Consider the following 23506-nt stretch of genomic DNA (forward strand, 5'->3'; position numbering starts at 1 on the left):
AATACTATGGAAGAGTCTCCACTGATCAAAATATACATCATCAGAAAGCCTTAATACCTAACTTTAATCAAGATTTCCTTATAGAAATCTGTGTGTCTAAAGATATGATATTTGGTATGTAGATGCATCTCACCAGCATTTGTTTCACAATAAACTTATACTTATTGTAAATGTTTAACTAATGCACTGAAGAAGATGCATAATTTCAGCAAATTTTCTGCAAATTTATCAGTAATATATATTTAATAAAATACAACAGTATCCATGTTATTTTGTGCATGTTCTGAAATGTTTCCCATCACTAAATCTTATACATTACTGTAAAATAAAACAAAAAAGAACAGTTACAAAACTTTAAGGGGAGGTAATAATTGTGTAAGAATACTTAAAAAATGCCTTGAAATAACCACTTTAATAACCATTTTTTACGAAATGTATGTCATCACCCCCTTGCTGAGTTGGTTTCCAATTCAGTCCTTTAATCACCCTGGACCTTTAACCATTCAACATAATCTGCTACATAATGTAACACAACCTATCATTTCCTGGACAAAAGTGATGACATGATAACTCACAGTTCCATTTGTGTCCAGAATATTTTTAAACATAAAAAAGTTCTTTACACAGTTACACCACATATAAATATTAGTTATTAAATCAATGGAATTAAAATATAGAGTGGTGATATACACCATCAACTAAAACCTTAAACAAAAACACAGATCTGAAATCACCATCAGATCCAGGGGCATAGCTGCAGTTAGGCACTGTTGGCACATGCTTACATATAATTTTGACAAATTTTTAATGTGAGTGAGAGAAATTAATAATCAGGGTGAAAAAAACTGAGACTTTATTTTGCAATCATATACAAGTCATATTTGTCTTATGTTTGAAACAATTGATGATAATGTTCAAATTTGAATAAATGCATGATAATCAAGACCTATGATTTTTCAACCCTATATACTATTATTCCCCATATATACTCAGTTGAAATCCCAACTCGTAAATGTTATACATCGTTCTTCCAAAAAAGATGGAACACCTAGATACAAATACATAGTACTTAGTAGAGAGTCTCCATACTTAGTAAAAAAAACAATTCCAAATCATCTGCTGAATAAACCAGAGAAGAAGTTGTAAAAACGCTGGAACATCTGATCAACAGCATATTTGTCCAGTGAGCTGGATGGGTTTTTTTAACAGATGATTGGCATTCCAACAGTTAAAATTTGTGCTCTGCAACTCGCTGACATATTACTTCACTCCTATGAATCTGACTTTATAGCTGATCTGATCCAAAGAAGGGAACATCATCAGTTTTCACTAATTAGATGATATACAATGTATCGTCTTCAAACAATCCTAGTTCCAGGTGAGGATTACTAATACATACATCTCATCTACCTCAAAGAACTTGATATAGAGGTTATTACAGACACTGTGTCTGGACCAATACTTAGAGATTGAGGGTAAACAATTGACCAAACAATATGACAAACGCTATGACTTTCCGTATTGTCAACTTTCCTTACATCTGTAGCAACATCCTTTCATCCTTGTATTGAAGCTTATCCCATACCTGCAGCATGTTACCATAATCATTGACAATGCCAGTGTACATTGTCCTGTGATGTTTATAATTGTTTGATTGTTAATATACAATTATAAAGGAGCATTTCATAAGAATAAACATATTCTTATTATTAAATGCGTAATACAGATGTTAGTAGGTGCCCAGTACAGCAGATACAACTGGAGCAGTACCAGTAATTTAATTTTGTTGGTATGTCGTGGAGTACCTAAAATTCTTGTCAAACAATAAAAAAAAACCAGTTATTTCATTTGGTTTTAAACTAATAAAGACAAGTTCAAACTTATGAGTTTGTTACCACTGCCATACAAATGAAGATTTGGGTGCAAAACTTCTGATAAAGTCGAATCTGGATGTCAGCAAAGAAAGTTGATATGTATTGTGACTAATTGGAATTGTTACATCACTGTAATATGTATGGCACAGTCTAATTGTAAGGTAATCATTGTAATTTTCTTCATGTTACAAGTAGTTCAGTGTTCATAAAGTCAGTAATAATATCTTTCCCAAAAATAAGTGAATCCACTGTCAGCATTAACAGCTTAACTCTAAATTTATTCTTCCTTGTACATGTATCTATTACTTTCACCACAACCTTATCATATACACAGCCTTACAAAACACTAGGAAAACACTGGCAGATATTTTCTAAGTGTTGGTCATGACCTGTGAAATATTCACTTCTTACTCTAATCATAACCCCTATAACGCCATATGCACCAGCATGGGATTCCACATTTAGAATCCTACATCTTGAAAAATTCTAAAATAATTATTGTATACTAAACCCCAATAATTAGAAATACAGGATTATTTCTTTATTTTGATCCATCTCTCAAAGGTCTGGAACTTGCAGGACTCTTGCAATATTTCCAATACTTACATTTATTTACACATTTTATAGAGTATTTTTTTCATATTTATATCATTGGTTTTTATTTGTTCATCAATTAAAAAAATCACTGAAAATCAAAATTAAAAAAAAAAAAATAACCATAAAAAAGTTGGTTAAGGGGAGGTAATTATTACCTACAGAAAATAATGCCATTTCCTGAGCATATCATTAAGATTCACATTCATGAGTCAATGAAACACATCCTCGAGCTATTTATATAGGCCACAAACTCAATAAGTGGACTACTTTTATTGATCACTGTGTATTGCCTATTTTCTATATAAATTGCATATCCAATTAATATAAGCGAAACAAATTGAAATGTAATATCGTAAAACTGAATGCTTGATTTTTGTTTCATTGGGGTATAAAAGTGTTAACCAGTCACATATTTAGGTCAGCACTAGGCAGGTTTAACTCGTAAAAGTACTAAGTATCAGGGAAAAAGGCTCAGTAAAAGATTTATCAAATGTTCAATGATATCCTTGGTCCTATTAGACTTAGGATGACTTGTGTGCAGGAGTTGTACCAAGAACAAGAAATGAAACAAGTGAAATAAATGTATGTTTTAGTTTGGTTTCCCATTCTGAGCTATCTGGCCAACACCCTACCGGTGCACCTGGTCCATGGTCCCAATTTTAAGTGGAGTCGGAGTTGCTCATTTGCTTTTGTTACTTTGTATGTAGGATTTTAGCTACTTTGTGTACTTTGTTGTGTGTGTCTGCTTTCCATGTCTGGTCTTTATCCCTGGATTACATACTTTTGATTACCACTATAACCTTGGTTCCCTTGATTACTCTTCCACAGGATAAATCTTTCTGTCAGACTGAAGTAAGGTTCTCAGATCTCAGTTATGAAGACTTTTTTTCTCTAAAGACCCTTTCTTGTTTACTATGGGATAGATGAGATGTGTGATATATATACTATTGTGAGGTAGAGCAAGAATTGGGTCAATTCACTCACTACATTTAGATTAAAAAATTAATTGACAATGGAGCAAGTACAATGTAGTATGTTTCAAAAGTACTAAATGGAAGAAAAGTATAAAAATAGTCATTTGCATCTTGAAAGTTTGGCAGCCCTGATGATCTGATAATACTATGAGCTCCAAAAATAATCTGTGAAATGGCAGAAAAGGAGTTTTCTTCAACATCACTAATGAGCAGGAAGCTGAACATTGCTATAAAAGTGTTTGTCATCAAATCCTCATATTAATATGTCAACAAAAAGGCATTCCATGTCAGCAGGTAGTGTCCTTCTCATAAATAGATATAGACTAAACACACTTGTTATGTTTACCCTACAAAGCTAAGGAATATATTGTTTTTGTTTCTTTTTTCTGTATTCTTCTTTCTTCTAACTTCCACCTTGGCAGCACACTTTCTCTAAAACAGCTGAATGGATTTTAAACCAAACTTGGCACAAACATAGACCACCATGTGCAAAAAGGTTTTGAAATTTCAAACATGGCTGCAGTCCAAACATTTAAAATATTAGTAAAATAATCACAAAAGATCATAGAAGATTAATTTTTTGTTTTAAAACCGGTCACCATAAGGGCTTCTGATTGGCCATATGGCTGTTATTCCAAGATGGCTGTCAGTAAAAAAGTGAAAAATTTTTTTCATAATTCAAATAAATTCATGGAAGCATACAAAGTGATTTTAAATGCTCCTGTAATAATTGGGGAGCTAGAGAAACATCCTGAATTGCTGTGTATCAAATTAATTAATATTAAAGTGGTATAGTTTTCTTCAGGAACACATACAGAAAAAAAAACATATATTACAGAAAACTGGAGATGAAAATATTGTTGTACCAAATATACATTTTGTAAGCATCATCAGTTGATGAGTGTTTCTTCAGCCTCTTAACTTAAATACTGATTTCTTAAAACAGTTTTCAACCTATTCTGCAGCTTAATACAAGCTATGCTGTCATTGCAGGTATACTGTTAGTATTTAAAACAATTTTACTTCATCAGTTTTATTCTGTTTTTAAGTTATTGATGACAAACTTAGGGCACTTTGATGTAAAAATAGTATGATACTGAAATTTTAAGTAGCTGTCTTTGTAAGAATCATGCAAAATCTGAAAAATGTGATACACCCCAATAAAGGCTACATATTTTTATTTTTGGAATTAAGTTGTTTTATGGGTCTATACTATGAAATGTGTAATTATTCAGTAGATTCTATTGTATTTGAGCACCATTTACAGAGTTATCTCCCTTAATTTTGAAATCTACAGTGCATTCTATATAATTTTTATCTTCTAAGAGCACAGGTTATATGAAAAACCACATGTTTATTTCTGTTTACTATGACATTTCAAACAAAATATCAAAAATAAAAATATGTAGGCTTTTTACCCATGAATCACATTTTGCATGATCCTTAGCTGGAGTGCTACTTAATGAGTTACAACATATAGAAATTTGCAGTACTGTATTTACATTTACATTTGTAGATTAGAGTGGTAATTTCATACTTCAGAAATCAAAGGTAAATACCAAACTTGTCAAATCATCAATCAATAATAACTGATCTATACAAAAATCCCTTGGGTTAACTCCCCCCTTTCAGTTTTGCTTTTAAATAAAAATAGAAATTTACCAAACAATGGTAAAATCCTTGACCTTTAAAAATCTATTGATATACTTGTTTAAATATCTCTATCAATCAATACAACTCCTTAGTCAATAAAATGAAGAAAATAGATGCAATGAAAATCAAGAAGTCACACAGAGACCCATAATAGTCATAAGGTTATTAGAGAATAAATATACCTTTTTCCATTTTCTGTACAGCCTGTGTATACTTCTGAATGGCTTCTCCAAACTGCCCAGTCCTAAACAGGTTGTTTCCTGCCTCCCTCAGAGCAGCAACATCTGATGATAGAGGTCCCTGTACAAACTTCGGCCTTTCTAGACTGCCATTAACCATACCATTCTGCTCGTTTGCCACATTTTCTGTCTTTTCTGTCATTTTTTCTTCCTTTTCTGTTTGTTCAGTTTTACTTTCTGTTTTAACAGGTGAGTTATCAGATATCTCAGTACCTGAGGATTTTCCTGATCTATTTTCATTTTTGATATTACTTCCCTGATTTGTATTTTTAGAAAACTCTTTTCTATTTTCACTTTCATTTTGTACATCTTTAACATCATCTTCAGTCCAAATATTTTTGTCATTGCTTATTTTGGAATCTGTTTTAACATAATTATCCTTATGTTTTAGAGTTTTTTTTACTTCACTTTTTTCATTTTCAATTTTTACTTTCTTCTCATTTGACACATTTTCTTTCTGAATCTTACTTGCACTTTCACATTGACCTACTGAATTTTTTCCTCCACTGCTAGGAGGATCTTCATCTATTTCAACAATCTTCATTTTCTTTCCACTTTCACTATGTTCTTTAAAAGAGGGTTTGCTTTCCTCTGGTTTCTTATCAACAACAATTTCATCATCTGATTCATCTTCTACTTCCTCTATTACCATTCTTCTTCCTTTCTCTTTTCTTTTCTTCTTTTCCACTTCAAGTTTCTTTTCTTCTATGTGTAATTCTTGAATAAGATCCTACAATTAACATAAGACATATCAGTAAAAAGGTTGTTTTTTTCATATTTTTAGGCCATTCAAAGATAAATTCTTCGTTGTCAGGCAATCAATTATACTATAAAACAAATGAATTGCTTGACAAAGTATCTCAAGCCCAAGTACAAATACTTCCTGAGTATTAAGTAGCACTCCAGCTAAGAATCATGCAAAATGTGATACATGGTTGGGAAGCCTACATATTTTTTTATTTTTGATATTTTGTTTCAAATGCTTTAGTAAACAGAAATTAACATTTGGTTTTCATATAACCTGTGGTCATAGGAGATCGAAATTGTATAGAATGCACTGAATATTTAAAAATTAAGGGAGATAACTCTGTAGATGACACTAAGGTCTCACTAACCACTTCCGGGTCAAATGGCCACCCCTCTATGTAGTACCAAAAACACACTGAACCTAGACATATGCATTGTAAGTGCATTATTTGTGTGTATTATGATTAAAAGTAGTCAAAAGTGTATGAATATTGTTTACATGTGTGAGTAATTTGCTTCCATGCTGTCAGTTAGCAGAACAGGTAAAAATGCGGATTTTCAGTATTATTTATTCAAGTAAATTTTGTGAAGAATTTCTACAATCATCGTACCATTAGCATACTGATTTTGGAAGCCTTATTTTCCAAGCTTCGCAACGGTATGCAGCTTTAAGATGTCATTTGTCCTGGGAATTCACAGTGAGACTTTGAAAATTACTTTTTTTAACATGTAAAGTAATGGAAACATTAGAAGTGGTTAGTGAGACCATAAATTAAATTATGGCATATTTCAGAGAAATGCATAATTTGAGGAAAGTTGCCTTTCCTGGTCATTATTTCCATTTTCCCATAAAATCAGTATAGTGATATTGGTAATCTGGCTATATTTTAAGAGGTGCATTGTGCAAGGTATTTTAAAAAACAACATAGCAACAAGAGTTTTATCAGTAACAGTGACTCATAACTTGACGTCATCCATGAAATACACAACGTCACTGCTTGGGATATTCAAAGTACTCAAATAGTCACACAGCACAGACTTAGAATCACACAGTAATGAAATAGGTATGATATAAATTGTTGAAATCTGTTCTTTTTTCATAATGATGAATGATATTTACCATTACAACTTCTTGAATTATCATAGGTATCAATTTGGTGTGACAAGTTAGTTAAAATTGTAATTTTTTAGTAATTTAGGGAAAATATCACTGAGGGGCATGATATAAAAATGACCATTTCTTTGTAGCCCTATGTCTGATTTTGATAGTTTTGGTCTTATTAGACTCACAATACCACAAGCTTTCATAAAATGTAAAAAAAGAAAAACATAAAAACTCATAAAATGTTTTTAAGGTCTCACTAACCACTTCCGCGTCAAATGGCCACCCCATATGTAGTACCAAAAACACACTGAACCTAGACATATGCATTGTAAGTGCATTATATGTGTGTATTATGATTAAAAGTAGTCAAAATAAAGCTGAGAATGTGTACTTTAAAATCATATATGTAATTAACTACAAAAGTGTATGAATATTGTTTACATGTGTGAGTAATTTGCTTCCATGATGTCAGGTAGCAGAACAGGTAAAAATGTGGATTTTCAGCGTTATTTATTCAAGTAAATTTTGTAAATAATTTCTACTATCATCGTACCATTAGCATACTGATTTTGGAAGCCTTATTTTCCAAGCTTCGCAACGGTATGCAGCTTTAAGATGTCATTTGTCCTGGGAATTCACAGTGAGACTTTGAAAATTACTTTTTTAACATGTAAAGTAATGGAAACGTTAGAAGTGGTTATTGAGACCTAAAATACAATAGAAACTGTAGGATTTTCAATGTGGATTATCTCCTAAGGTCAGACAGACTGGAATAAATAATTATACATTTCATCATTTAAACCTATAAATCAACTTAATAACAAAAATAAAAATGTGTAGCCTTTTTGGGGGTTGTATCACATATAACAGAATTTGCATGATTCTTATAAAGACTTCTACTTAACTGTGTTTACAATTAACCTATTGAACTAAAAATAATGGGAGCAAAGCTCAATTTATTGATACTCCAACCTGCCATTTTGCATAGGAATACAATATGAATAATGAAGCACTAAAAGTCATCTAGATGGAAATGCAAATAGAAGGCACTCAATATCAATGGCATCATGTGAAGAAGAATGCATGAAAATTCATCAATTCAGTGGTTTTTGATAAGTTGTGGATGAAAACTGGGAACTATAACAAAACGTTGCAAACAAGTTTACAATTTTATTTTATAACTCTATTTAACAGAGACCAAGCATAGGTCTAAGGTGTAATAAATCTTGAAACTTGAGCTGAAATTCTGGTGAAAGACCTGAAAGCAGGAGACTTTAAAATATACATATTTTCTTCATTAAAAAGTCATGAATAATGCTTCAATAATCACTAAAGAATGGTCTACATAAACCATGGATCATGCTAGGCTTTACCAATGTTGCAATTTCTGATTTTTTATTTTTTTATTTGATCTGCTACAAAAATAACCAGTTGGCAATTTTCTTTGCACCTAGGTTTTGTATATTATAATTCACAGGAAGTTTGTCAGCAAAAGATATTCCCTCCAATTCAACAATTGTGTTGACACCTGGTCATAGTTAATTGACCAAAACAAATTTATGACTGAAGCCAATCAAAGGTAATTAGACCAGTTGACCCTCACTCATGATTCATTTGATTAGTTATCCTTTCAAATAAATTTTTATGGGCAGTGTCTATCAGATGTAAATATACTATTGAGCCAATCTAACATCATTTTATCAAAGGTTAACACAATCATGGCCATGTGCATGTGGCTACATACAAGCTTCACAGCCCAGTTAAACAATATGATACATTCAGAAACAATATTTTTGGAGGGAAAATGGGTAAACAAATTGACATAAGAAAATACTGAAGGCATTAAATATAAAAGAACAAGAGAGAATCAAAAGGGGACAAAATTAATGGTCCATGGTGGTTTGCTAGAAATTTTATCACTTGAAAAGAGAATCAAGTTTTTTTAAAATTTATAAAAAAAAAATCAAATTATATTTTCATATAAATTTAATTAGACCACAAAGGACAAAGGTCAACATGTTTTTAAAATCTGGAACTATATCAGTAATAAAGTCCTTGATAAAAATAAAATATGTGTTTAAGGAGTAGTGCTTTATTATTTTGCACATAAAAAGTGACTAATGATATTAAATCAAGGCTAAGACTAAAAATCAGCTTTATAATTGCATCAAGAGTGAATCTAGGTTACATGTATGTCATGAATGAAGGGTTATTCTGATGAATTGACAAAGATGACTCATCAGTAGACTTATTACTGTCATATTTTAAAAAATAGAATAATATTTTGGGCACCCATGTTGGCTCTAAATCCTGAATATTGGCAACGTAAATTGGCAACTGGCAATTTTTCTGGTGATATAATTTTAGAAGCCAGAACAACTCTGCATAAACCTATGCCATTTCAAAAGGTGACAATGAAAAGTAAGCTCGTTAATTAGACATATAATAATCTAATTTACCAAGGATGTATAATATCAAATCCAAACATCCGTCCATATAATATATTTTTACAATCCTCATTCTTAAGTAGCACTCCACATAAGAACCATGCAAAATGTGATGGTTGGAAAGCCTACATATTTTTATTTTTGATATTTCATTAAAAATGTCATAGTTAACAGAGAGTACCATATGGCTGTTCATATAACCCTTGTTCATAGGAAATAAAAATCACATAGAATACACTGTAGAATTCAAAATTAAGGGAGATAACTCTGTAAATGACACTTAAATACAATAGAAACTATTGGTTTTTGATGTGGATTATCTCCTTAGAGCAGACAGGTTGGAATGAATAATTATACCTTTCATCATATAGACCTCAAGAAGCAACTTGAAACCAAAAAAAAAAATATATATATGTAGCTTTTTTTCAGGTGTATCACATTTTACAGAATTTGCATGATTCTTACAAAGATTGCTACTTAATATGAGGGTTTGATCTCCACGAGGGAACAACAGCCAATTTCTGAAAACAGTATAAGGTTAATTCAAAAGTTAATCCTCTAATACACTGATACCTTATTTACTACACTACCTTAGCTCTTTTGTTGTCAGGTTCCAGTTGTAAGGCTTTCTGAAAGTCAACCAGTGATTTCTTAAATTCCTTCATTCCCTTGTAAGCAGTGCCTCTCCTCAGTAAGGCTGAAACACATTGAAAATATAACAAAAATATGTTTAACAAGGATGAACTTTGACACATTAGTTAACATTCTTTTTACATTGTCTATTGGTAGGAAGGTCACTTCTATAACTTAATAAGTTAAGTTAATAACTTCTATAAGTAAACTTCTATATCAGATTCCCTATTTCTATAGACATTTACTGATAGACTTTTACCAAACTTATTCTAAAGTGCTTGTTGTGCAATTATTGCTGATTTCTTCAAATGTCACTTTCCTTCAAAATAAATCACTGCAAAGCAGTATTTTGGCTTGACCTACGATCTAGTTCTAATTTCATAGCCAGTAAGAAAGCTGAAGGATTGAAGATAAAAAAAATATTATACATATATATCAGTGAATTTGTGAAATAATAATAGGATAATTAATTGGAAATAGTGAATAACCAAAATATTATTACACACTAAATCAGGCTTTCTTGGCACAAGTGATTATATTGTGGTGATTCATTATTGAATTTGTGTCGTAAAATTTTGGCGGGAGAAAGTCTGAGAGTGAAATTACTGAATTTATTACACAGTGTGTATTATCAAAAATTTTTTACACTGGGAACATTTGGTAAATCACTGCTATCTATATAATAAATTATCACTAGCGATAATATTTTTTGTTATTCACTCTTTCATAATTAATTATTCTATCATTCCTCAAGTATAACCTCTTTCCTAATTAATTATTCTATAAATCCTCAAGTGTAACCTCTTTTCCAGTCAATTATTCTTTTACCCCTGAAGTGTAACCTCTTTCCCAATGAATTATTCTATAACTCCTCAAGTGTAACCTCTTTTCCAGTCAATTATTCTATAACTCCTCAAGTGTAACCTCTTTCCCAGTCAATTATTCTGTAACTCCTCAAGTGTAAACTCTTACCCAGTCAATTATTCTATAAACCCTCAAGTGTAACCTCTTTCCCAATTAATTATTCTATAAATCCTCAAGTGTAACCTCTTTTACAATCAATTATTATATAACTCCTCAAGTGTAACCTATTTCCCAGTCAATTATTCTATAACTCCTCAAGTGTAACCTCTTACCCAGTCAATTATTCTATAAAACCTCAAGTGTAACCTCTTTCCCAATTAATTATTCTATAACTCTTCAAGTGTAACCTGCTTACCTTTAATATTTTCTGGTTCTATTTTTAGTACTCTGTTACAGTCTTCTGCTGCTTGAGTCCACTGAGATGTCTTCAAGTCTGATAAAATAATTTAAATAGGATGAATAAACATATACAACATATGGATGTTGCAGGTCATACAAGTATTTGGAACAAACACATACCGTCTATAGATTTTGAGGTTTAAAAAAATGCACATATGGTCCAACAATATGCATATGGTGTGTGAAATCAACCAAGAAAAGAAATCAATGTGAAATGATTACTTCCTTAAATTGAACTAAAAAAAAGACCAATTTCCCATAACCTGAACACGTCAATATTATGTAGATAAGGTAGCGAAAAGTAAGAAAGTAGAGAAGAATTCAAAAATATATTTGAACATGTTTGAAATACATTTTTCCAAGCAGTCAATATGTGCAAAATATAAGTTTTAATATATCAAAGAATTTCAAAGACTGAATTTTTGTTGAAATCCAAGATTTTTACTTTTTAACCCATTTCAAACCATCTTGAAAAATGGGTCTAATTTGGTAAAGCGATTCGGAGTAAAGAAAATCTAAATACGCCGAAAGATTTAGTACATAAAAAATCCTTAGTTATCATTTTTTTCAAACTAAACCAAAGTTTAAATTTGGAACATGTTACTTACCAATCTCAAAACTATAGAATTTTATCAAAATCACATGAACCAATTTGAATTCATTAACCAAAATTAAAAAGATTAAAATACAATTATGTGTACTGACAGAGCATATTAATGTACCCAAAGAAGTAGAGACTTTAAATCAAAGAAAAATAAAATGAAATAAGAAAATAAAACCTTATTGAAATTGGTAAAGAAATTTCCAGTTTAAAAATAAAGTTTTATAAAATGCTTAATTATTGGCCAATAATTGTTAAATGATGACTTGGCTAACTGCCAGACTTTCTACAACTGTGCAGTCGTGTTAAAAGTTCAAACAATTACTTCTAAACTGTATACCATATATAATTTGACAGAGAATCTACATATGTATGTGTATGACGCTCTGTCCCTGTAACATTAATAGGATAATGCTTGCTATTAATCATATTAAAACATTGAGTTACTGCATTTTAAGAGATATCCTATAATCAATCATCTTATAACCAAACTAAATTGGCTGTCAATTATTTATTGATAGTTACATTAAATTACATCAATTCACAAATGGTGCCATCTCAATTATATGTGATAGGATATATGATTAACAAAGACTTTGTAATATTTGCATAAAAATAATTTTGATATTGCAAACTTCATTCTCAACAAAATTCTTGGATTCTTTTATAAACATGCAAAAAAAAAAATATCATGGAAAAAGTTAAGTATTGCAAGGATATTTCCTTAATTTGTTCAAAGAAAACAATAAACCAGCAAAAAAAAATAATATAGGTAAAAAATAAAGTTACCTCCCATTATAGTAACATCCACAAAATGACCCAACAATACCATATCTCAAATTAGATTGATCTGTATACTAACAAAAACTAAATTTAATGAAACTATCATTAAATGATATACATTGTTGTGAATTTTTATTTTTTCCCCAAATATTTTACAGTTAAAAATTTCTTCACACTGTTTAACAAAAATCTTAGGTTCCACTAAGGTCATAATCTAGGACATACCATCTACAGCTTTCAAAAATTCAGATTTCAAGACTGAAAAAGATTTCCTGATCCTAAATGTATTATGCAGGGCAAGAGGGCATTAATGTCCATAAAACAATAAAATAATTGTCATTTTTTTTTTCAAATTTTGATAAATAACGATAGTATATGCTGTGGTCCAGCTGAATATTAACATCAATAATCATAAAATATTAAAGTTTCCATTTAAATCAGGCTATTATTTTATAATAAGTGACAGCTGGCCCTGCACTATATGTTTAGGTCTTAGCAGAAGCTCAACATGCAGTCTTCTCTGTGAATGTCTTGATCCACAGGTCAAAACCATAATATTGAAAAATTCTTATCTAGATATTATTGGCCCATAAGTGAATATTTTTACAGTCTCACTAGCATTTTCACCAGCCTGTGACTTGGGACTACTGCAGCTTTTTTTTTCACAAAAAATCATAAATATAAAACTGGTCAAAAGTTATGACATCAGAGTATATCAAAGTATTATGACATCATAACTTGAGACTAATTTTACACTTTACAACTTTTTGAGAAATTGATCACAGGTTTATTGTGAAGACTAAACAAGTAATAAATAACTACATACATGCTATAGCTCTGTTGTTATATGAGGCTGCTGTTGATAGTAACTTGATGCTCCTAGTATAGTAAGCTATGGATTCTTCATAATCACCAGCTCTGAAAGCCTACAAAAAAGTAATCAAATATCTTCATAATCACCAGCTCTGAAAGCCTACAAAAAAGTAATCAAATATCTTCATAATCACCAGCTCTGAAAGCCTACAAAAAAGTAATTAAATATCTTCAAAATCACCAGCTCTGAAAGCTTACAAAAGCAGATAATAAAATATCTTCATAATCATCAGCTCTGAAAGCCTACAAAAAAGTAGTCAAATATCTTCATAATCACCAGCTCTGAAAGCGTACAAAAAAGGTAATTAAATAAGAAAAACTTGAATGTGATTTAAAATACACGTTGAATAGAAATGCTTTGAATATACCAAGAAAAATCTTAGTTTTGATTTTACTACTTTAAATTCAAAATTTACATGATTTATAAAAATAATTAACATTTATGCTTAATCCAATATCATGTTTGAATAATTAAAAGAACATAATAACATAAAGATGGTTGGAAATTTTTTGAAAATTAAAAAAAAAAAAAAAAACAAACAAACAAAAAAACTTTAAATTCATGTTTAAAACAACTAATTTAAAAGTACAGTATCACAATATCTATGGAGATATATCACATCAAAAGAGTGATAAATACCGAATAATCAATAATGAAGGTGTAAGTGTTTAAATAGGTTATTTCTCATGAAATTACAAAAAATACTGTACGATAATAAAAAAAAAAAAAAAAAAAAAAAATTGAAAGATTTAGTGCCCAAAATGTGATATCAATTTGACAAGAAGAAAATTAGTTCACACAGAATAATTGAATTTGATTGGTTTCTATGGACAACAAAGGTGATTTTGATTGGTTTCTCTATGGACAACAAAGGTGATTTTGATTGGTTTCTATGGACAACAAAGGTGATTTTGATTGGTTTCTCTATGGACAACAAAGGTGATTTTGATTGGTTTCTCTATGGACAACAAAGGTGATTTTGTATAAACTTATTTGGTGCTTTAATATCATCTATGTCAACTGTTCCATAGTCAATGATTCAAATGACCCCGAACTAGATAATATTTTGATAAGGATCACATCGAATTAAGACTGGAATAAATCTGACAGTAACTTAATTATAAGGATTGATTTTAGATTTATGATGCATAAACTATCTAAAGTTGGTTTAAGAACTAATTCGTGGAGGGGGTAGATTTGTACTCATTTTAACAGCATTTATATTCGATTATTTAACACCGAGCAACAGTGAGTTAAATGAGAACATAAATGCTAAACCCATGTTAAAATGAGTACAAATCTACACCCGGAAGGAATTATTTCTTTTCTAATATGACAAATACGGTAATTATTGTGACAAAAATTTTCCTAGGCATAGCCAAAATAATGACTGTTTTGTTTGTCCTCCTCTGTATGGAAGTTGGATTAAATTTACATATTTATGTCATCGTATGTGTTAAATGTGTGTATTTATATAATTGATTTCAATTAGATAGCCTCAGCCTTTAAATCATCATGTTAACGTTTTTAAATGAGCGTTTTGTCTCCAAGCGATAAAGAAAGAAAAAAATTTAAATCCTTAAAGGGACTACTGAAATTTAAGCGATCATAAAGAATTTACGACCAATGTTTTTTTTTCCCAAGACTTTTATTACCTCATTTCCTTTATCCTTTTCCTTCCCAGCCTTAATCATTTTCTCTTCATCTGTCATGCCTGTAAATTGACATATATGTTACTGAATTTAGTTCATGTGATGGAAAGAGTAATCAAGAGAACCAAGAATCGAATGGAAATCAAAAGAATGTATTCCAAGGATAAACACTAGACAGGGAAAATAAGACATACACAACAAAGAACATGAAACAAACAAAATAACACAAAGAAACAAAAGTAAATGAGAAACCCAGACTCCACTAAAAACTGGGAACATGGACCCAGACTCCACTAAAAACTGGGAACATGGACCAGGTGCATCAGTAGGGTAAGCATCCTCTGCTTTTCTACAAAAGTATATAGTTAATCACTGTTAAAAAAAATAACAGCAAAAAAATACAGAAGCTTTTGTCAAACCAAAACATTTTATTGCTCAGGAGCACATTTTTTTTTATTCAGGTATAGCATAGTCACACTATTACAGTGTAGATTTTTAAAAGAAATATTACATAGAGCCTCACTTTCTATAGATTTTTTGATGATGACCAACCTGCTGTACTGATGTTAGTTTCTATATCAGGGACTTTTGATGACTTAAAGATTTCTTTCTTATCCTCTTCCTTTATATCAGCATTCTCTAACTCTTTGTCAATGTCAAACCTGAAATGGAAGAAAAATCAATGAAAATATTAAAAAAAAAAAAAAACAAGAAATCTCTAAGCAATGGCTCACAAGTGATACTCAAACTTTAAATCATGACATAAGGAAAGAAACCAGGTAGTTGTCAAATTTTTCTCACCATATGACATACCTACAGGAAGAATGTGTTAACATTTCATGCAGCTGTGAAGGATAGTTGCTGAGAAAAGTGTGACAGAAACAAAGGTTATGAACAGAAACAGGCGTGTATAAAACAGTATAACCATCTCCTTCGGAGCAGGGGTATAAATATAAAATAGCTAAATATTTGTTTATTGTTCAGAGTGTAGTGTGGTATATACAATATACACTTTACTGAACAGATGTACAGGAATGATTCATTTCAGGGACTAGTGGAAGACTCTGGATGTGGGAAACTTCTCATTAGCTGTGGTTTGGTTGCCTGTAAATGTTTTGTTTTCCTATCTGGTTGTAACTTCTTGTCTCTTTGACATATTTTATGGTTTCCCTTTTATTTCTAGTTACATACAAGAAAATGAATAAAATCACTTTAAATTTTTAGTTAAATAAGGAATTATTTGATTTCAAATTGTATTTTGTCCGTATTTCTCCAAAAGTTAAAAATAACTTTCATTGACACTTAGTTCCTTTTTAGAGTAATGTACAAATTGCAGATCCTTTTTTCATGGATGACATATTCATGTGCAACAAACCAGCAACCACACTAAGGTACGTTTTACTGTTTAGATGCCAAGACAATCACAATAACAAAACTAATAACAATACTGTTAATACTGTTAATTGCATAGTGAGCCACACTGAGAACAATCTAGACAATTTATTTTTTGCATTATGGACACTTTTCTTCTTTTAAAACTTCTTACTTGTCCCATTCTTTGTAACTTCTAGGCATTACACGTTTGGTTGACTTCTCCGTGTCTTCTGTCCCTGCATTCTATAAATATATGGTACAAATTTCACCACAAATAAAATTTTTGCAATCAATTAATTTGTCTTTTTAATGTTGCAATCTGTTAATTTTTTTCCTTGATAGGAAGAGCATCCTATATATGTCAAGATGCTCTGAAAAATGAGTAAGAAGTGACATAAAATGGACATGTCATACGGAGTTAGGAAGTGATTGTTTCAATATTTGACACAGATGCTCAGCATTCATCCCTATCAATGGAAAAAAGTGTAATCTGATATCTTGTATACTCCAATTGGTCCAGATATCACCACAATAAGTACAAATTTCTCTATACCTCATTGGCAAAACCAAGTATCATATTAACAATCATGTGCACAAAAAACTTCAGACAAATTAAGTTTTGAAACATGATTTGTTTTGTGTCACAACATGTATATAAGCCTGTCAGCTTACATCTGAACTTGTCAGTATCAAGAAACTGAGTTCAAACATTTTGTTGTAAATAAGTACCTTAGTTACAATATTGAACTTACAACTAATTCAAAAATAACAATTTTTCTGAAAACTGGATCACAATGTCTTATCTGTTTAGTAAGTTCATTGGTGAACCATGACCTAATATGACATAACTATAGTCCATCAAAGACTACTGTATAAGTATTCAATTTTTCGTGGTTTACTAACTTTCGCTATTTTCACAGTAGACAGAAAAGGGTGAAAAACAGTACCTGCAAAATTGAGTTTTAACACTATAGAAGTGTCAATTTTTTTAAAATCACGAAAAATGATACCCACTTACACATTCACTTCACAGAATCTGCAAAAATAAGCAACTGTGAAAATTAATACAATTACAGTATGCCCATTGATGAACACTGAACTAATGGGAGGTAACTCTGGGTCATCAAAGTCACTCACCTGTTGACTGTGTCCATTAATGAACCCTGACCTAATTTGAGATAACTCTGGGTCATCAAAGTCACTTACCTGTTAACTGTGTCCATTGATGAACCCTGACCTAATGGGAGGTAACTCTGGGTCATCAATGTCAGGTCTCACTAACTACTTCCGGGTCAAATGGCCAACCCCCACCCCCCTCCCCGTTACGTAGTACCAAAAACACACTGAACCTAGACATATGCAGTGCACGTGCATTATTTGTGTGTATTATAAATAACAGTAATCAAAATAAAGCTGAGATGGTTAGTGAGACCTCACTTACCTGTTAACTATGTCCATTAATGAACCCTGACCTAATTTGAGATAACTCTGGGTCATCAAAGTCAGGTCTCACTAACCACTTCTAACGTTTCCATTACTTTACATGTTAAAAAAGTAATTTTCAAAGTCTCACTGTGAATTCCCAGGACAAATGACATCTTAAAGCTGCATACCGTTGTGAAGCTTGGAAAATAAGGCTTCCAAAATCATTATGCTAATGGTACGATCATAGTAGAAATTCTTCACAAAATTTACTTGAATAAATAATACTGAAAATCCACATTTTTACCTGTTCTGCTAACTGACAGCATGGAGGCAAATTACTCACACATGTAAACAATATTCATACACTTTTGTAGTTAATTACATATATGATTTTAAAGTACACATTCTCAGCTTTATTTTGACTACTTTTAATCATAATACACACAAATAATGCACTTACAATGCATATGTCTAGGTTCAGTGTGTTTTTGGTACTACATAGGGGGGTGGCCATTTGACCCGGAAGTGGTTAGTGAGACCTTAAAAACATTTTATGAGTTTTTATGTTTTTCTTTTTTTACATTTTATGAAAGCTTGTGGTATTGTGAGTCTAATAAGACCAAAACTATCAAAATCAGACATAGGACTACAAAGAAATGGTCATTTTTATATCATGCCCCTCAGTGATATTTTCCCTAAATTACTAAAAAATTACAATTTTAACTAACTTGTCACACCAAATTGATACCTATGATAATTCAAGAAGTTGTAATAGTAAACATCATTTATCATTATGAAAAAAGAACAGATTTCAACAATTTATATCATACCTATTTCATTACTGTGTGATTCTTAGTCTGTGCTGTGTGACTATTTGAGTACTTTGAATATCCCAAGCAGTGACGTTGTGTATTTCATGGATGACGTCAAGTTATGAGTCACTGTTACCGATAAAACTCTTGTTGCTATGTTGTTTTTTAAAATACCTTGCACAATGCACCTCTTAAAATATAGCCAGATTACCAATATCACTATACTGATTTTATGGGAAAATGGAAATAATGACCAGGAAAGGCAATTTTCCTCAAATTATGCATTTCTCTGAAATATGCCATAATTTAATTTATGGTCTCACTAACCACTTCTAACGTTTCCATTACTTTACATGTTAAAAAAGTAATTTTCAAAGTCTCACTGTGAATTCCCAGGACAAATGACATCTTAAAGCTGCATACCGTTGCGAAGCTTGGAAAATAAGGCTTCCAAAATCATTATGCTAATGGTACGATCATAGTAGAAATTCTTCACAAAATTTACTTGAATAAATAATACTGAAAATCCACATTTTTACCTGTTCTGCTAACTGACAGCATGGAGGCAAATTACTCACACATGTAAACAATATTCATACACTTTTGTAGTTAATTACATATATGATTTTAAAGTACACATTCTCAGCTTTATTTGACTACTTTTAATCATAATACACACAAATAATGCACTTACAATGCATATGTCTAGGTTCAGTGTGTTTTTGGTACTACATAGGGGGGTGGCCATTTGACCCGGAAGTGGTTAGTGAGACCTCACTTACCTGTTAACTGTGTCCACTGATGAATCCTAACCTAATGGGAGGTAACTCTGGATCATCAAAATCACCTACCTGTTAACTGTGTCCATTGATGAATTCTGACCTAATGAGAGGTAACTCTCGGTCATCAAAGACACTTACCTGTTAACTGTGTCCATTGATGAATCCTGACCTAATGGGAGGTAACTCTGGATCATCAGTCAACTACCTGTTAACTGTGTCCATTGATGAACTCTGACCTAATGAGAGGTAACTCTTGGTCATCAAAGACCCTTACCTGTTAACTGTGTCCATTGATGAACTCTGACCTAATGGGAGGTAACTCTCAGTCATCAAAGTCACTTACTTGTTGACTGTGTCCATTAATGAACCCTGACCTTATTGGTGGCAACTCTGGGTCATCAAACTCATCAACAAGTTTTTTCTTTGTTGATTCTGTTGACTGCATTTCAAGCTCCCAGTTCTGTGAAAAAAAACTGCTGTTAATGCTTCATCATGATAAATACAAAACTTCAGAAAAAATCTTATCCTTTTGTTAGCACGGGATCACCACAACATCAACATGAACTCTGAAGATGTAAACCTTAGATTTCAATTATCACCCTATACAAGCATCAAACAATATGATTCCCAACCTGCATATGAAATTCTTACAAAATTCACTGATAGTTTAGAAAGAATTGCACTTACAAGGTTCAAAGATAAACAGACACGGTGAATCCGAAATATAAAAATGCAGACTTTAAATAATGATAAAAGTATTTTAGTAAACTCAGTAAAGAAGAAAATAAAAGAAATAATTGCCTGTAAATCAACATCAATCTGTTCCCACTCATCCTTGGGTAAATCACCAGGTCTTCCTAACGGAGCCTCCCTTCTCAATACACGACTGAAAAAATAATAAATCAAAAAACTTTACAGTAGTTAAAATAACATGTTACATGTAATTCATACATTCCAAATCATCTTCCAAATATACAGAAGAAGATGTTTACAAAATGCTGAAATTTTTTATTCGACAACATATTTGTCCAGTGTGATGGATGCGTTTTTCAACAAACAGTCAGCATTCCATTGGGAACAAATTATGCTCCTTTACTTGCTGACCTATTCCTTCACTCTTATGAGGCTGACTTTATAGCTGATCTGATCCAAAGAAAAAATATAGTTTAGCTAAATCCTTTAATCTCAGTTTCCACTATATAGCTGATGTATTATCTTTAAACAATCCCAATTTTGGGGATTTGATACACTGCATCTACCCCAAAGAACTTGAAATAAAGGATATTACAGACTCTGTGAAGTCAGCCTCATATCTTGACCTACATTTAGAAATCGATGGTAAGGGAAAACTATTGACCAAACTTTACGACAAACGTGATGACTTTTCATTCAGAAATGTCAACTTTCCTTTCATCTGTGGCAACATCCCTTCAGCACCTGCATATGGAATGTTCATATCACAACTCATACGTTGTGCCAGAGCTTGCCAAAACTATATAGACTTTTTGTATCGCGCTAGACTTCTAACAAGTAGGCTTCTGGAACAGGGTTATGCTGCTACAAGATTGAAGTCATCACTACAGAAGTTTTATGGTCATCTTCAAGAACTCATGGATCGTTACGGTGTATCCATCTGCGCCATTAAAACTGATTTGTTCAATGTGTCATAGTTTTCCTTTCCTCTTTCATCTACCCGGACTTAACTTTTTATGAACAACTGAGCGGATGTTTCTAGAAAAGCAGAGGACGCTTACCCTACCGGTGCACCTAGTCCATGCTCCCTGCTTCTAGTGGAGTCCGAGTTGCTCATTTCCTTTTGTTACTTTGTATGTATGATTTTAGTTACTCTATGTTCTTTGTTGTGTATGTCTGTTTTCCATGTCTGGTCTTTGTCCCTGGATTACATTCTTTTGATTACTGCTATAACCTTGGTTCCCTTGATTACTCTTTGATTACCGCTATAACCTTGGTTCCCTTGGTTACTCTTTACATTGGGGAAGTTTTGATGTTTGAAACCTGAATTTTACTTATTTATTTTATAACAGAAACTACATACATTTTATTATTTAGCTCATTCTTTCTTTAGGCCAAATGCAAAAAATATGTGTGGTCCTGTTCACATCATAGAGAAAAACAGGATCCGTAGGTAAGGATTTATTTTTTATTTTAGTTCACTCCAAAGTTGTAATGTGTCATACTCGACAATTAATACTTCCTTTCACCTCAATATGAACCCAAATTCTGTGTTACGAAACCTTAATCCTCCTGCTACCATGATAACCAAGTAATGGTACTTTCAAAGAAATAAAAATGGAAATGAATAGAAAATTATGGTCGATTGATTCTTATTTTATTTTTTTTTAATTTTGACAAAAAGAAGTCTAGGGTTGGCAGCAATAACTAAGGTTAGGTTGGAGACCTGAACTACACAAATTTTTTTATTTGGCCTAAGGTTCTGTGTTTAATATTTTAATTCATTTGTGTTATTTATGACATTTAGTGTGTTTTCTTTGATTAGTCTTTGTTGTTCTAATCATGGTCTCTTTATTTTTACTCTAAAATTCAAATTCCCATTACTTTGAACTAATGCAGGGATATAGAAGATATATAATTCACCTTTTAGGGTTTAGGCTCTCTATTTTCTGCTCACAGTATCTCTCTAAATCTGGGTAGCAACCCTCATCACCAGACCTGAAAACAATCATGAAAACGTCAAAATATTTCATACATAACAATATTCATGAAAAGTTTCATAGTAACATGTACCCTTTCTGAGTGGACATCATAACTGCAACCAATATGAATTTCAGGTGTCACATTTGAAACACTGAGGGCCCGATTTCAGTCTGAGGGGAAGTTACGTCCAGATATTTTCTCAAAAGTCTACTAGAACTTGGGTTGTCATTGATAAGGCCCCTCAAGCTTAAATCTTTGTCCTCTTACAGGTTGGACTTTCCTCATATCAATTACAAAGTTTGAAAAAGACGATAACATCTACTCTAAGTCTTGTAGCTTTAAAACATAAAAATTCTGTTCTAGAATGTAACTTCAGCATGCAAGTACAATCCTTCAGTACAAATATAACAAATTTAATTACTTTGTACCTACACATGAATATCAATGAGCATTATATTTTGTTTTAGTTTAAACATTGATATTTTTCATGCCTCATTATTTGGATTCATGTGTCCTAAATAAGTTTTTAAAATGTCATATCATTTATTTTTGGTATAACTGAAGAATGTTTTCAATGTCTAATCCTTGCTAATCTCTCTATTGTCACTATATGTACAGTATATCTAGTTTGTTTCTTTTTAATCTTTAAAGAAAGCCAGTCTAAAATTTTCAATTAATTAAACATATCATAATGTACATTGTAGCAAAAGAATATTTTTGTACTGTTAGACATCACAGATTGAACTTCTATAATTATAGTGAGATCCTTACTTGAGGACTCTGTAAATCTTTTCAAGCTCTTTGACATCAGAACACTTCCCAATATAATTGTAATCCAGATGTGTAAGAGGGATGTCATACTTCTTGGTGGTGTCTGACTGGAATAATATGTTGTCATTGGCTGTTGACATCTTGTACCTACAAACAAATGTTGATGTATATACTATAGAGTTTATTTTTTACTAATGTTAGATCTATTTGTCTATATGCCATTA

At 31.5% G+C, this 23506-nt stretch overlaps 1 protein-coding gene across 1 annotated transcript in view; it reads right to left on the bottom strand.

The window, feature by feature from the left end:
- LOC148603725 (sperm-associated antigen 1-like) overlaps window positions 1-23506 on the bottom strand; it is a 43820-nt gene that overhangs the window by 17945 nt on the left and 2369 nt on the right. Inside the window, exons 2-12 of the mRNA XM_088553621.1 lie at window positions 23283-23429; window positions 22452-22526; window positions 20637-20721; window positions 20179-20295; window positions 16989-17059; window positions 15995-16104; window positions 15446-15504; window positions 13743-13842; window positions 11489-11566; window positions 10227-10333; window positions 5281-6067 (exon numbers count right to left, since the gene is read on the bottom strand). Of these exons, the coding sequence (XP_088409747.1) occupies window positions 5281-6067; window positions 10227-10333; window positions 11489-11566; window positions 13743-13842; window positions 15446-15504; window positions 15995-16104; window positions 16989-17059; window positions 20179-20295; window positions 20637-20721; window positions 22452-22526; window positions 23283-23422 (1729 nt within the window). The 5' untranslated portion in view covers window positions 23423-23429. The remainder of the gene's footprint in view (window positions 1-5280; window positions 6068-10226; window positions 10334-11488; window positions 11567-13742; window positions 13843-15445; window positions 15505-15994; window positions 16105-16988; window positions 17060-20178; window positions 20296-20636; window positions 20722-22451; window positions 22527-23282; window positions 23430-23506) is intronic.

Source organism: Perna viridis, chromosome 11 (assembly GCF_037379345.1).
Source record: "Perna viridis isolate PV_CMFRI_1.1 ecotype Kerala chromosome 11, ASM3737934v1, whole genome shotgun sequence".
Taxonomy (NCBI): Eukaryota; Metazoa; Mollusca; class Bivalvia; order Mytilida; family Mytilidae; genus Perna; species Perna viridis.